Source organism: Ranitomeya variabilis, chromosome 1 (assembly GCF_051348905.1).
Source record: "Ranitomeya variabilis isolate aRanVar5 chromosome 1, aRanVar5.hap1, whole genome shotgun sequence".
Classification (NCBI taxonomy): domain Eukaryota; kingdom Metazoa; phylum Chordata; class Amphibia; order Anura; family Dendrobatidae; genus Ranitomeya; species Ranitomeya variabilis.
In genome coordinates, this window is record NC_135232.1 from 790860723 (window position 1) to 790874207 (window position 13485).

General features: G+C 50.6%; 1 protein-coding gene across 1 annotated transcript in view; it reads right to left on the minus strand.

The window, feature by feature from the left end:
• The window catches only part of TIMM44 (translocase of inner mitochondrial membrane 44), a 102441-nt gene that overhangs the window by 19108 nt on the left and 69848 nt on the right, over positions 1–13485 (minus strand). The window contains exon 8 of the mRNA XM_077273093.1: positions 4477–4569. Within this exon, the coding sequence (XP_077129208.1) occupies positions 4477–4569 (93 nt within the window). The remainder of the gene's footprint in view (positions 1–4476; positions 4570–13485) is intronic.

Consider the following 13485-nt stretch of genomic DNA (forward strand, 5'->3'; position numbering starts at 1 on the left):
ATGGCCTTCTATGGGGGGTACCACATGGGAGACCCCCCGAATTAAAGTTTTCACCTGCAGCTTAGAAGCAATCTGGCGCTGGAACAAAACTGATAAAGCAGAAATCTGGCCTTTGAGGGAACTAAACGCTAGGCCTGAGTCCAGACCGGTCTGAAGGAACTCCAATATAGTCGGGATGGACAAGGGAAGAGGAGAACAACCACATTTCCTGCACCATGAGATAAAAGATATCCAGGTGCGGTGATAAATGCGTACCGATGCAGGCTTCTGGGCGCTAATCATAGTGGAAACCACTTCTTGGGAGAACCCAGCTTGTGTTAGGACCCAGAATTCAACAGCCAGGAAGTTAAACACAAGGCCCCTGAGTTCTGGTGGGAAATCAAGCCCTGGGAGAGTAAATCTGGCTAATCCGGTAGTCGCCAGGGAACGTCAATGACTAGCTGAACCAACTCCGGGTGCCATGCCCTGCAAGGCCAGTCCAGTGCAACTTGGATAACCGGGATCCCTCCCGTCTTGATCTTCCTGATAATCCTTGGAAGTACTGGAAGTGGGGGGGGGGACATGTAAGGAAGATGAAATTGACGCCACGGAAGGACCAGTGCATCCGCCCCAATGGCCTCTGGATCCCGGGACCGGGCTATGAACTGAGGCACCTTGGCGTTTAGCCTTGATGCCATCAGGTCCACATGGAGTCCCCCAGCGATGGCAAATCTGTTGGAAGACCTCCGGATGAAGTGACCACTCCCCCGAGGTGAGACCCTGACGGCTGAGGAAGTCTGCCACCCAGTTTTCCATGCCCGGGACCCACGCACTGGACCAACTGAAATTGCTTCAAAAAGGACTGGAAACACGTCTCTTGACAACGAAAAGGTCTCCTAGTCTTCTGCTTACCTGTGGCGTCCGAGGTAAGCTGATCCAGCTTCTCTCCAAATAAATGACCATTCTGGTAAAGCAGAGACGTCAGGGACTTTTTGAACGCAAAGTCCACTCGCCATTCCCTGAGCCACAGTGCCCGTCAGATGGTGATGGTGTTTGAGACTGCAAGCGCAGCACAGTAAGCCATGTCTAGGGACGCGTGCAACAAATATTCCCCGGTCATGGAGATCTGATAGGCCAGGTCTGCTGCTTTCGGGGGGGAGGTCACTGTCCTTAATGGTCCGGCTCAGGGTATCTGCCCAAGAGACCATAGCTTTAGCTACCCCACACCGAGACAAAAGAGGGAGAGAGTGCCGAGCCCGAGGCTTCGAAAACCGAACGGGCAAGGTTCTCCATCTAACGGTCCGTGAGATCTTTAATTAAGGAACCATCTGGTAAGGACAGGAGGGTATGGGTATCTCGCCTCAATAGGCTTCTGACCTGCAAAGCGTTTGTCTGGTCGCTCTCTGTTGTCAAACGATGTAATGTAACTCGGGGAGGTTGGAGAAAACCCTAATAGGGCAGTTGGTCCTCTTAAAAGGACACCGCTTGAGGCGGGACAGAATTAGGGTCCTAGTCAACTTTTAAAGTCTGGTTGATGGCCTCAATGAGACTGTCCACCATCGTCTGTGAATCCAGTGAGTCTAGGTCCAGGGGCATCTCAAAATCAGACGCAGAGTCCTGGCCACTACAAGCCCCAGGTGAGGGGGAACGGGAGACTGAGCCCACGGATGCCGAGGCACGAGAGGGCCCAGGTGACGGAGTGCTATTGGCCCTTTTTCTAGGTGCCTGTGGAGTTTTTGTCTGAGAATGGCCCCTGCTGGCCAAGTGTTCCCGTGAGGTAGAGGAACTCTCAGAGACAGGCTGGCGAAGACCTTGACCGGTAGAGGATGGATCTTGGAGGGACTTTATTGCTTTGGCCAGTGACCGTGACGAAGCCCACTCAGGGGGACTAGGTACACTGGTTTCGGTAGCGGCGGAGGGCTCCTGAGCGCATTCGGGGTCACAAGCTTTGCAGAGTGGCGTACCATGACTCCATGGTAACTAAGTTTGGCAGCTAGTACATAAGGTGAAATACACCGTATGTGCCTTGTTAACCTTCTTGGATGTCTTAGGGAGTGACATGATGTACCACAGTATGTTTCTGATTCCGCCAATATACTCCAATAGGGAGTGCAGTGCCTTGTAAGCCCCAGTGAATACTGCAGGGAAGGGCCAATGTGGTGATTGTGTCTGCTGGAGGGTCAGAGGTCTTACTCAGGTCCTGTGCCCAGTAAGTTCAGTCCTCCAGGTCCACTGTGCCCCTCTAAAGTGCAGCTGGATTCCGCTGAACGCTGTGCCAGCAGGTGGAAAGAGTTAGCTGGGTGGAGTAAAGATGGCCCTGGGAATTGCTGAGGGGGCGAATATAGTGTGAGAATCACGCTGGAAGTCTCGCAGTGTGCGAGAAGTGCCAGTTCAGGGAACTCAAGTGGGCAGAGCTACGGCTGCGACGTCATCAAGTGGGCGGAGCCTTGAAATTGCACCCATAAATAGGCACAAGCCGAGAATTAAATTTCTGCGGCCGGCAGGAGTGGCACCCGGGGGAGGGGGGACACCACGGGGAATAGCGCTCAAGGGCCTTTCTGCGGGAGCCCTCCACCGTGACTCAGACTCACACTCAGCCCATCTTACCAGCGGTGTGAGTCCCGGCATGGAGCCGCCGCAGATGATCGAGGAAGCACAAAACCAAGGGTGACGCTGCTTCCAGGCCAGCGGCTTCAGAGTGGATGGTGCAGGAACCCCCCATCCACACACTCCGTGGTCAGAGAGGGGCAGTCCTCCTTCCTTCCATCGCCGCTGTTCGTCAGGGGTGATGCAGTGGGGGGCACACAGATGCAGTAAACGCCTCTGGACATCCAAGGGGTTTACTCCCAGAGGATGGGACAGGGCTGTTGGTTCGGCACACAAAAAGGCTGGATGAGCATGTTTGCAGAGGGGGGTACGTGGAAGCGACACTTCACGTTCCCATCTGTTGCCGGTGTGGGGAAAGCGGTGCCCTGAAGGGACTCGTTGCTCCTGGACAATATCACAGGCATACAAGTAAAAAACAATGCAGGAGGGGGTACGGGGAGGCGAGAATCCACATTCCCGCCTGTTGTAGGTTTGGGGAGAGCGGTGCCCTTAAGGGATCCGTAGCCCCTCTGTAATCCTTTGAGAAAACAAAAAAATCTAAAATAAAAAACAGATTAAGCTATAGATGTGGTCTGAAAATCAGAGCACATGTGCCTCCTTCGGACACCAAGCTTCAACTGTTTTGGCTGGAGCCAGTGTGTGGATGTATACAGCAGACGAGCGGCTAATCTTTTTGAATCTACTTAGTGTCAGCCTCCTACTGGCAGCAGCGTAACACCCATGGTCCTGTGTACCCCAATGAGACGATGGAGAAATACCTTTTATTATACTCACGTGTGGGGTGGTCGGGTCTGTACGCCTGTGCAGGAACGCGATGCCAAGGAGATTGTGTGGGTGATGCAGGCACGTGTCATCAACATGAAGCAAGCAGGAGGACCGCCCCGCAGGTGAGTATAATAAAAGTTATTATTCTTGTCTTACAGGTCAGGTTGGGGGCCAATACACAGCATTATTGAATGCTATATAACAGCCCTGGAAGGTGGTGGCCTTACTTCATATCAGCCAAAACTGGTGACAGGTTCCCTTTAAATGCTGCCATTAGTGATTGACAGCAGCAATTAATGGGTTATCAACAGCAATCAGAGCCATGTACAACAAAGCAGCATATTTCCATCATGGGGCATGAAGAGATTAAAGTAGCAATCATGCAAATTTTTGAAGTTACACTGCTCACACCCCAGCAATATTGTAGCAGTGTAATTTCAACTTAGTTGCGTCCGTTTGTTTAGACCTTCTATTATGGGCACTCACGTTATATTATTTGAACACTAGTTTAGAACATGCATTCATTTTAGACAGCAGCTCAGTCTCCAACTTGCTGTTATGTGTACTGAAAATCCTGTGCATTTCTAGAAGATCCAGCTTTAGATTGCTCCCCCTGCCTCCTGCATGAAAAAAAAACTGACAGAGTAACCTATCACAAGCAGAAGGTAGAGGAGATAGGCTGACGCTGTATCATACAAAATACTGAGACTCAGATGAGTCAAGGGACAGTAGTTTTGTCACTTAATTATCACTTGCTCACCTTTAGATAATATTTACAGAAAAGCAAGTGTAAAATGATGAAACTCTACCCCTTCTGCATAGCCAGAGGGATCATGAGAAATGTTATTTGTATTAGGGGAACCATATCAAAAGCAGAAAAAGGATTGAACACAGCAGACAACTCACAATAGCCTTTATATAGTTCCATAATTTTAGCCTATGTTGGCCTTTACAGACAAAAAATGCTGCCGATTTACAGGGAATCAAGTTATAAATGGCCACAAATGAGAGTTTTCTGCCTAAGAACCTACATGAGTAGTAATTGCAGCTAAAGCCTAAACAAGTGATGATGCATATCACTAACAGAAACTTATACAAAAGGTGGAACAAATTAATTTATCTTACCAAAAAGGTCACTGATTTTGTCTGTGAGGGTACGAGATGCTCTGATAAGTGCGTTATCGCTTTCATCGTATTTCATCTTCATTTCAAAAAATCCTATTTAGAAAAAACATAGGATTAGTTTATACTAACCATAATTTCCTAACAAGGTTTTTTCTTCGCTTCTGCTGATACAGTGTGACATACTCTGCCTCTCCCGTTTGTCATTTGGTAACAAGGGCGCAGTGATGAATGGCCTTAGTGGTCATGAGCTGTATACTGCAGTTGGCAGGAGAGGAAAGGTTATGCAACATATATGGGACATTACTGCTGCAGCCAAGCAAACAAAAAAAAAAGGCGAGCAAACCAGAGATGTAGCTCTGAAGCAAGAAACTAAATGATTAACCTTTTGGTATTTCATCATTATTCTAGGCATAATTCGGAAAACTGCTTTTAAGCCATCTGATTACTTCCTCAGATTTTGGAACAGCTTTTTTTTCTGCCCAGAAGTTCCAAAGTTATGCTTTCTGGTAATAAAGATGCATGTTTGCCCCTTGAACCTGCCCTTTTGTGGGGGTATATCATAGAAGTTCCATAGAGGAGAAGAAGTGTATTGCCACAAGGAAGTTCTGTGGTATGCGCCCATTTGGTTGAAGAGAAAATGTTCATCTTTATTACCAGGGGAAATAACTTTGGCATGGAAGGGCAAAAAAAAGGAAAGGAAACAATCTGTTCCAGAGTCAATAGAGCAAAAGATAAAAAATTTAGGTCCTGTTCAACACAAAGTTATTCTGTACAGTTGGATGGCAGCATGGACCTCACCTATACATTATTTGAGGAGGAAAATCTAGACCATAAAGGCATACTGCAATTACACGCCACCAATAGTTGGGTCTGAATTTCTGCTACATAACTGACTCATTGCTATGACCTCTTCAAAGTTTTGTCCTCCACATTGGTGCCACCAGCTGAGAAGGGAACCAAATCACAGTAGTAATAGTTTGGAAAACAGGATTTTTGGTTGCTTACTGTAAAATCTGTTTCTCGAAGCCTTCCTTGGGGGACACAGGAACCATGGGTGTATGCTGCTGCCGCTAGGAGTTTGACACTATGCATAAAAAAAGTTAGCTCCTCCTCTGCAGTGTACACCCCACCAACTGGCATTATGAACCTCAGTGAGAAAGCAGTAGGAAAAGAAAAAACAATAAGGTTGAAATAACCTCATGTTTACAGCTCTCATGTTTGTGAACAGTCATAGAACACAAAACAACAGAAACTGAATAATATGGGAGGGTGCTGTATCCCCCAATGAAGGCTCCGAGAAACAGATTTTACAGTAAGCAACCAAAAATCCGGTTTTCTCTATCGCCTCATTGGGGGACACAGGAACCATGGGACGTACCAAAGCAGTCCCTGGGGCGGGAAAAACAGACTTCCATCAGGTCAGAGGACTCACCACTGCCGCATGCAAGATCCTTCTTCCTAGGCTGGCGGCCGCCGAAGCGTAGGTATGGACCTTGTAAAATTTGGTGAACGTGTGGATAGAAGACAGGGTTGACGCCTTGCAAAGCTGTAGGGCGGAAGCCCTGTGGTGCACCGCCCAGGAGGCGCTGACTACCCGGGTAGAGTGAGCCTTAATCCCAGGAGGGGGCACTCTGTTCCTGACCCGGTAATCCTGCGACCAATAGTCGCCTTGGAAGCCGGCAGGCCTCTGCGCGTGCCATCAGGAATGACGAAAAGAGTCCATCTTCCGGAAAGAGGCCGTTCTAGCCAGGTGGATCCTCACCGCCCTGACGAGGTCCAGCTTGTTCAACAATTGCTCCAGAGGATGAGTCGGAGCTGGACAAAAGGAGGGTAGGACAATGTCCTCATTGAGGTGGAAGGTGGAAACCACCTTAGGAAGGAAAGAAGGCGGAGGCCTCAAGACCACCTTGTCCTGGTGGATAACCAGGAAAGGAGGTCGGCAAAAAAGGGCCGCCAACTCAGAAACGTGCCGGATAGAGGTGATGGCCACAAGAAAGGCCACCTTCCAAGACAAGACTGACAGTGAAACCTCCCTGAGAGGCTCAAAGGGGGAACCCCTCAGCACCTCCAGCACAAGATTGAGATCCCATGAATCCACAGGCGCCCTGTATGGAGGGACAAAATGGGCTACTCCCTGAAGGAAAGTCTTGACCTGTGGCTGAGAAGATAACGTCTTCTGGAAGAGGATGGAGAGCGCACAAACCTGGCCCTTTAGGGAACTAAGGGCAAGGCCCGCATCCAGTCCTGCCTGAAGGAAGGCCAAAATGGAAGGAAGGGAAAAGGACATAGGTGAAACGTGATTGGACTCGCACCAACGGAAATAAGCCTTCCAGGTACGATAGTAGATCCTGGAAGACAAAGGCTTCCTAGCCTGGATCATAGTATGAATCACCCGATCCGAAAGGCCTGACGCCCTTAGAACTGCGGCCGCAACAGCCACACCGTTAAACTGAGCGACCGAGAATTCCGGTGGCAGATCGGACCCTGAGACAGCAGATCGGGTCTGTCTGGAAGCCGCCAGGGGCGTTTGCGAGAAGATTGACGATCTCTGCGAACCAAGATCTCCTGGACCAATCCAGGGCGATCAGAATGACCAGCACCCCTTCCGCTGTGATCATTTTTAAACAGCTTGGGAAGCAAGGGCAGGGGTGGAAACAGATAGGGGAGCACGAACTGCGACCAAGGAATGGCCAGAGCGTCGACACCCACTGCGAGAGGATAGCGGGACCTGGAGACGAACCGAGGGACCTTCCTGTTGATTCGGAAAGCCGCAGGGTCCACATCCGGATCAAATATGATGAAAGGACCATTCCCCTGCCGCGAGGCCCTCGCGGCTGAGGAAATCGGCAGCCCAATTGTCCACGCCGGGAATATGCACCGCAGATATCACCGGGACCGTTGCCTCTGCCCAAAGGAGGATCTTGGATACCTCGGCCAAGGCCAGAGAACTCCAAGTCCCCCCCTGATGGTTGACATATGCCACTAATGTGGCATTGTCCGTCTGGATTCGAATTGGCAGGCCCCTGAGGATCCTTTCCCAGTGAAGAAGGGACAGAAAGATGGCCCGAATCTCGAGGACATTGATCGGCAGGGATGACTCCTGTGCCGACCAACGACCCTGAACCATCAGGTGACGAACCACCGCACCCCAGCCGAGAATGCTGGCGTCCGTCGTCACCACCTGCCAGTGAACTGGAAGAAAGGACCTGCCCTGGGAGATGAGAGGTGACGTCATCCACCAGTTGAGGGACTGTTTGACCTGGGGCGAAAGCCAAATCGGGCGATCCAGGGAAAGGATAGACCTGTCCCACTGTGAGAGAATCGCCTGCTGAAGAGGTCTAAAGTGAAATTGGGCGAAGGGAATCGCTTCCAATGTTGCAACCATCCTCCCCAGAACCTTCATGGCCGATCGGAAGGAGGGAAGCCGAGGACCCTGGAGAAAGCGAACTTCCCGGTGAAGGATCGTTCTCTTCTCTTCGGGAAGGAAGACAATGGACTGACGGGTGTCGAAGAGCATGCCCAGAAATAAGAAGCGCTGAGAGGGAACAAGGCAGTACTTCTTCCGGTTGATGAGCCACCCGAAATGGGATAGGGTGTCGAGGACGATGGACAGACTTTCGTGAGCCTGAGAAAAGGACGGGGCCTTGATGAGTATGTCGTCGAGGTACGGAAAGAGCACCAGGCCTCTGATCCTCAAGATGGCTATCAGTGCTGCCATGATCTTTGTGAAAACCTTGGGAGCGGTTGCGAGACCGAACGCCAGGGCGACAAACTGGAAATGCTCCTGATGTACTGCAAAACGAAGAAATTTGTTATGTCCCGGAAATATAGAGACATGGAGGTAGGCGTCCTGGATGTCTATAGAGCACAGAAATTCCTGAGCCTCCATAGAAGCGATTACCAAACGAAGGGATTCTATCATGAAGTGTCTTAGACGAACCCTCTTGTTCAGCAATTTGAGATCCAGAATGGGCCGAACCTTGCCGTCCCCTTTTGGTACCGCAAACAGGTTTTAATAGAAACCTGTGAACCGTTCTTTTTCTGGAACGGGAACGATTACCCCGGATTTGAGGAGGGAAGCGATGGCTGCAAAGAAACCCGGAACTAGAGTGGGGTCTCTTGGAGGGCGGGATTCGAAGAAAAGATCCAGGGGCCGTGAAATTAACTCTATTTTGTATCCTAAGGATACCACTTCCCTGACCCATGCGTCCTCCACTGAGGTGATCCAGACGTCCCTAAAGAAGAGGAGACGGCCGCCCAGCTTGGGAGGTGCGCTAGGGTCTTGCCGTGAGTCAGGCCGAGGTGGATCTTCCAGTCCTAGACCTGGAAGATCTACCTTGGGAGTAGCGGGAACACCAGGAAGGAGTGGGTCTAAAGGATGCCGTCTTCTTCTCTTGATGTGCCTGTGGCCTCTGTTGCTGCTGGGAAAAGGAGTTTGACGCCGCAAAGCGACGAAAAAGCTGAAAGGGTCGAAATTGCCGCTTAGGAGGAGGCCGGCGAGGTTTGGACTGGGGAAGAAGGGAGCTTCTGCCCACGGTAGCGTCCATAATAATTTGGTCCAGCTTGGAATCGAAGAGACGAGATCCCTTAAAAGGCAGACTTGTAAGGGACTTTTTTGATGACATATCTGCCTGCCAAATGGTAAGACGGATGGCAACAACATTACTAGACGCCTGAGCGGCACAAGACGCGGCGTCCAGGGAAGCAGAGACCAAGTATTCCCCAGAGTGAGAAATCTGGGTGGCAAGTTCCGCCAGCTGTTCTGGTGGAGCTCGGCCAGAAGGCTCCGATGGAGTTGTTTGGCCCATTCAGATATAGACTTCGAAACCCAGGTGGAAGCAAAAGCCGTTGGAATCTTTCAGAGACGCTCCGCCAGCCAGCGGGAGGACTGTGTTGGTGGAAAGTCTAGAAACTGGCGGATCCACAGAGGGAGAAGAAGTCCAAGTTGGCGATGAGATCCAGAGAAAAAGGATATAAGACGCCAAGGCGCTTTCCTCTTTGAAAGCGTCTGGTCGGATTCTCCCTTTCTCTGGTCAGAAGCTGATCGGACTCAGGATGAGGAGCGAAAACCTTGGAAGGTGTTTTAGACCATCTAAACGAAACCGCCTGATCTGCGGGTTCCGTAGAGGAATCTTTGATGCCACAGGTCTGATTGATTGCTCCAATGAGACTCTGAACCATATCCCTCATGCTAGCGACTTGGTTCGAATCCAGCTCAAAGTTATCCTCTGAAGGCGCATCAGAGAAAGCTTCGCCTGACTCAGGTGAAGAGGATCGGGGTGAAGCTGATCTCAGAGAAGGACCGTGGGGGCAAGATGGAATGGGAAGAGGACTCAGACCGGCGTTCCTGTCTGGATCTTTTGCGGCCTATAATGGGAGGCTCGGACGGAGGTTCCTGCGACCCGCTGGCTACTGCGGGAGTCTGTAGGGGCAACCTATCAAGCACAGACACAAGGGTCTGGGACACCAGTGTTAGATCCGCTACAGATTGTGACAGAGCGGAAGCCCAACCTGGGGTGAAGGCCTCACTCAAGCGGAGCAGCAGGGGGATCCTGGGCGGTAGGCATAATGGGGTTGCTGCAGGCCTGACAGAGGAGAGAGGACTGACCTGAGGGAAGCTTGCAGTTGCAAGACGAACACACAAAGTGTTTGACTAAGGCAGAGGAAGTAGAGGAAGAAGTAGGAGGACGAGAGCGACCTCCCTTAGAATTAGACATGACGAACGGGCCTCTGAGAAAAAATGTCAGAAGGTTAGGGGACAGGAGGGCAGAGCTACTCACGGCAGGCGTCCTGTAGCTTTCCGGTTGTAGGCTGCGAAAATAGAGCAGGTCCTGCAAAGCAATCAGAGCAGAATCCCACGCCGAAAATGGTGACCGCCAAGGGGGTGCAGGGTCACACTGTGGGTGTGGGGTAGCAAAAAGCCTGCTCTCCAAGGCCGGAAGAGGGGGCGGAGCCAACCGTGCAGTAAGGAACCGAAATCGCTGACTCTGGAGTCTTGCGCTGGGGTCTTGCGGAGGAGCGGGCAGAGCCGGTCATCAGACCGTCGGGGGACCAAGAAGGTGCCGAGCGCAGCAGGTGAGCCCGCTACTATGTCGGGAGGAGTGGGCAGGGCTAGACGCGCAGTCCGGGAGGACAAAGATGGCGCCGGTGGGCGGAGCTCGCCGGAGAAACAGGAAAAGGAGGTGAAAGACGGGCGGGAGAAAAGCCCGCCCGAAGGAGAGGGGAAGGGGCGGAGTCGTGGCGGTGGACTAGGTTCGAACAGAAGCCGGGGCCTAAATTAGTAAGCGGCGACCGCCTGTGAGGTGGAAGAGAGCGGCTGCCAGCCGCCGAGGGGAAAAAAGCAGGGCCGCCTGCAAAAGGCCTTCCCCAGACACAGCGGCAACCCCCTGGGAGAGCTGTAGGGCGGAAACCCTGTGGCACAAGACGCGGCGTTAAAGGAAAACGCCGGGTATGATGAAGCACCTGGAGGAAAGAGCCTCCAGGTAACCCTGAACGAGCCCTGCGCCCCCCACCCAGAACAGTCCCTATCTGAGGAGGGGGCTAATGAATACACACCTCATTCATCCCACGTCGCGTGGATCACTCATGAAGGTAATGTCCTGGAAGAGAAAGAGAGAGGTACCTCATTGCAGGGAATAAGATCAGACGTCCAGATGCCGATGGACGTCCTCGTCTCCACCAACCGACAGGCTCTGCAGGGCGAGTGGGTGGGAGACGGAGCAAGGACTGGCCTGAATTTCCTCAACACTCTTCTGTGTTAGGGGTCTTGGTCCTGCTGTGGGATCTATGAGGATAAGGGGTGGCAGTACACGCCGTACTCATAGTCCACATTGTGGGATTACAGTTGTGACAATTCACGCTGTATCCCTCCGGAAACCTGACAGGGAATGACGCACATTTGAGGTAGATAAGGGTCTAATAAAAGATCCGTATCCACCTCCTACTGACACTAAGCTAAACTGGGGTTCATAATGCCAGTTGATGGGGTGTACACTGCAGAGGAGGAGCTAACTTTTATGCATAGTGTCAGCCTCCTAGTGGCAGCAGCATACACCCATGGTTCCTGTGTCCCCCAATGAGGCGATAGAGAAAACAGGATTGGAGACAAATGCCCTGGGAGGGGTATATTGTCTATACAGAAAAAACTATGGGAAACAGCAATAGAAAAACTCCTGTCTAACAGGACATTATAACTTAGCTTAAACTGTGACCTATAAAATAAATCTCTATTGGGGTGATAGATAAAATAAGTCCGTTATCTGCCTTATGGTATCATCTAATATATAATTGCCTAGAATACTACTTCCTGCAATTTGTGCCAACTTCCGTGGCTTTGTCCGGAGCTAATGTCCGGAGCTAATGTCCGGAGCTAATGTCCGGAGATAAGTGACGTCACCAGTGTCCTACACCCAGGCAGAGCACAGGGGCCCCAGGCAGCATATGGGGCCCCAGGCAGAGCACAGTGGCCCCAGGCAGAGCACAGGGGCCCCAGGCAGCATATGGGGCCCCAGGCAGAGCCCAGGGGCCCCAGGCAGCATATGGGGCCCCAGGCAGAGCACAGTGGCCCCAGGCAGAGCACAGGGGCCCCAGGCAGAACATGGGGCCCCAGGCAGAGCACAGGGGCCCCAGGCAGAGCACAGGGGCCCCAGGCAGCATATGGGGCCCCAGGCAGAGCACAGGGGCCCCAGGCAGCATATGGGGCCCCAGGCAGAGCACAGCGATATTTTGGACCACTATGCGGTGTTTCAGACCCCCTGTGTGATGTCTGGGGCCCTGTTCTTAAGTATATTAAAGATTAAAGTAACGTATATTAAAGTATATTATAGATCAAATTTGACACGTTTATGAGCACCATTGAGTGGTATACTCAAGAATGACATAATTTTTCAACATTTTATGGTTTCAAACTGTAAACACTCAAGAGTTTTTTTTACTTCAACCAGAAAACCTTAACGGTTCATAAAAAACTTGACTGTTCAGGATATGATAAAAGTCATAGTATTCTGAATCTTTAACTTATAAAGATACCTTTACATGGGGTGATTATTGGTTCCAGAGAGGCTTTCGGCCGATAATTGTACACATGGCTGGTGACAGGACAATACAATATAAACGTTCAAAGGTAAACACTGATAACATTAAAATCTAATATATAATTGCCTAGAATACTACTTCCGGCAATTTGTGCCAACTTCCGTGGCTTTGTCCGGAGATAATGTCCGGAGATAAGTGACGTCACCAGCGTCCTACACCCGCTCAGGGTGGACACAGATATATGCCTTCGTGGTGCGCGGCACTTTTCTGATTGGTTGCCGCCTGCCGCGAGCGACCAATCAGAAATGTGCCGTACTGTCAAGAATTGTCAAGAGCTGGTGAGTACAGCCATTTTTTGTTCTTTCTTACTATTATTTATTAATTGTATTATTCTTACATTTGAATAAATAAAGTATATATGGATTCTAGACTCCCGATTCTTTAGAATCGGGCTGCCATCTAGTCTAATATATAATTGCCTAGAATACTACTTCCGGCAATTTGTGCCAACTTCCGTGGCTTTGTCCGGAGATAATGTCCGGAGATAAGTGACGTCACCAGCGTCCTACACCCGCTCAGGGTGGACAAAGATATATGCCTTCGTGGTGCGCGGCACTTTTCTGATTGGTTGCCGCCTGCCGCGAGCGACCAATCAGAAATGTGCCGTACTGTGACACACTCCGCCCGCCATTTTGGTGTGATTTTTGAATTTTTACCTCACAGCAAGTTTCTACTGCGTGGAGGCGGTCCCAGTGACGTCGCTCTTCAAGCTCCTGCCGAATTTCGTCAAAAAAATGATAATACCATTTACCAAAACTATATATATTTAGTTGTGAAGTGGTTCAGTGACATTTTCACACCAATTTTGAACTTTTGTTTGGTGTTTTCTCCATATACTGCCTATTATTCACTGACTGTTATACTGAGAGACTGCCGTTTATTAACCTCTTCTTTGCCACACTGGGTATATTGCTC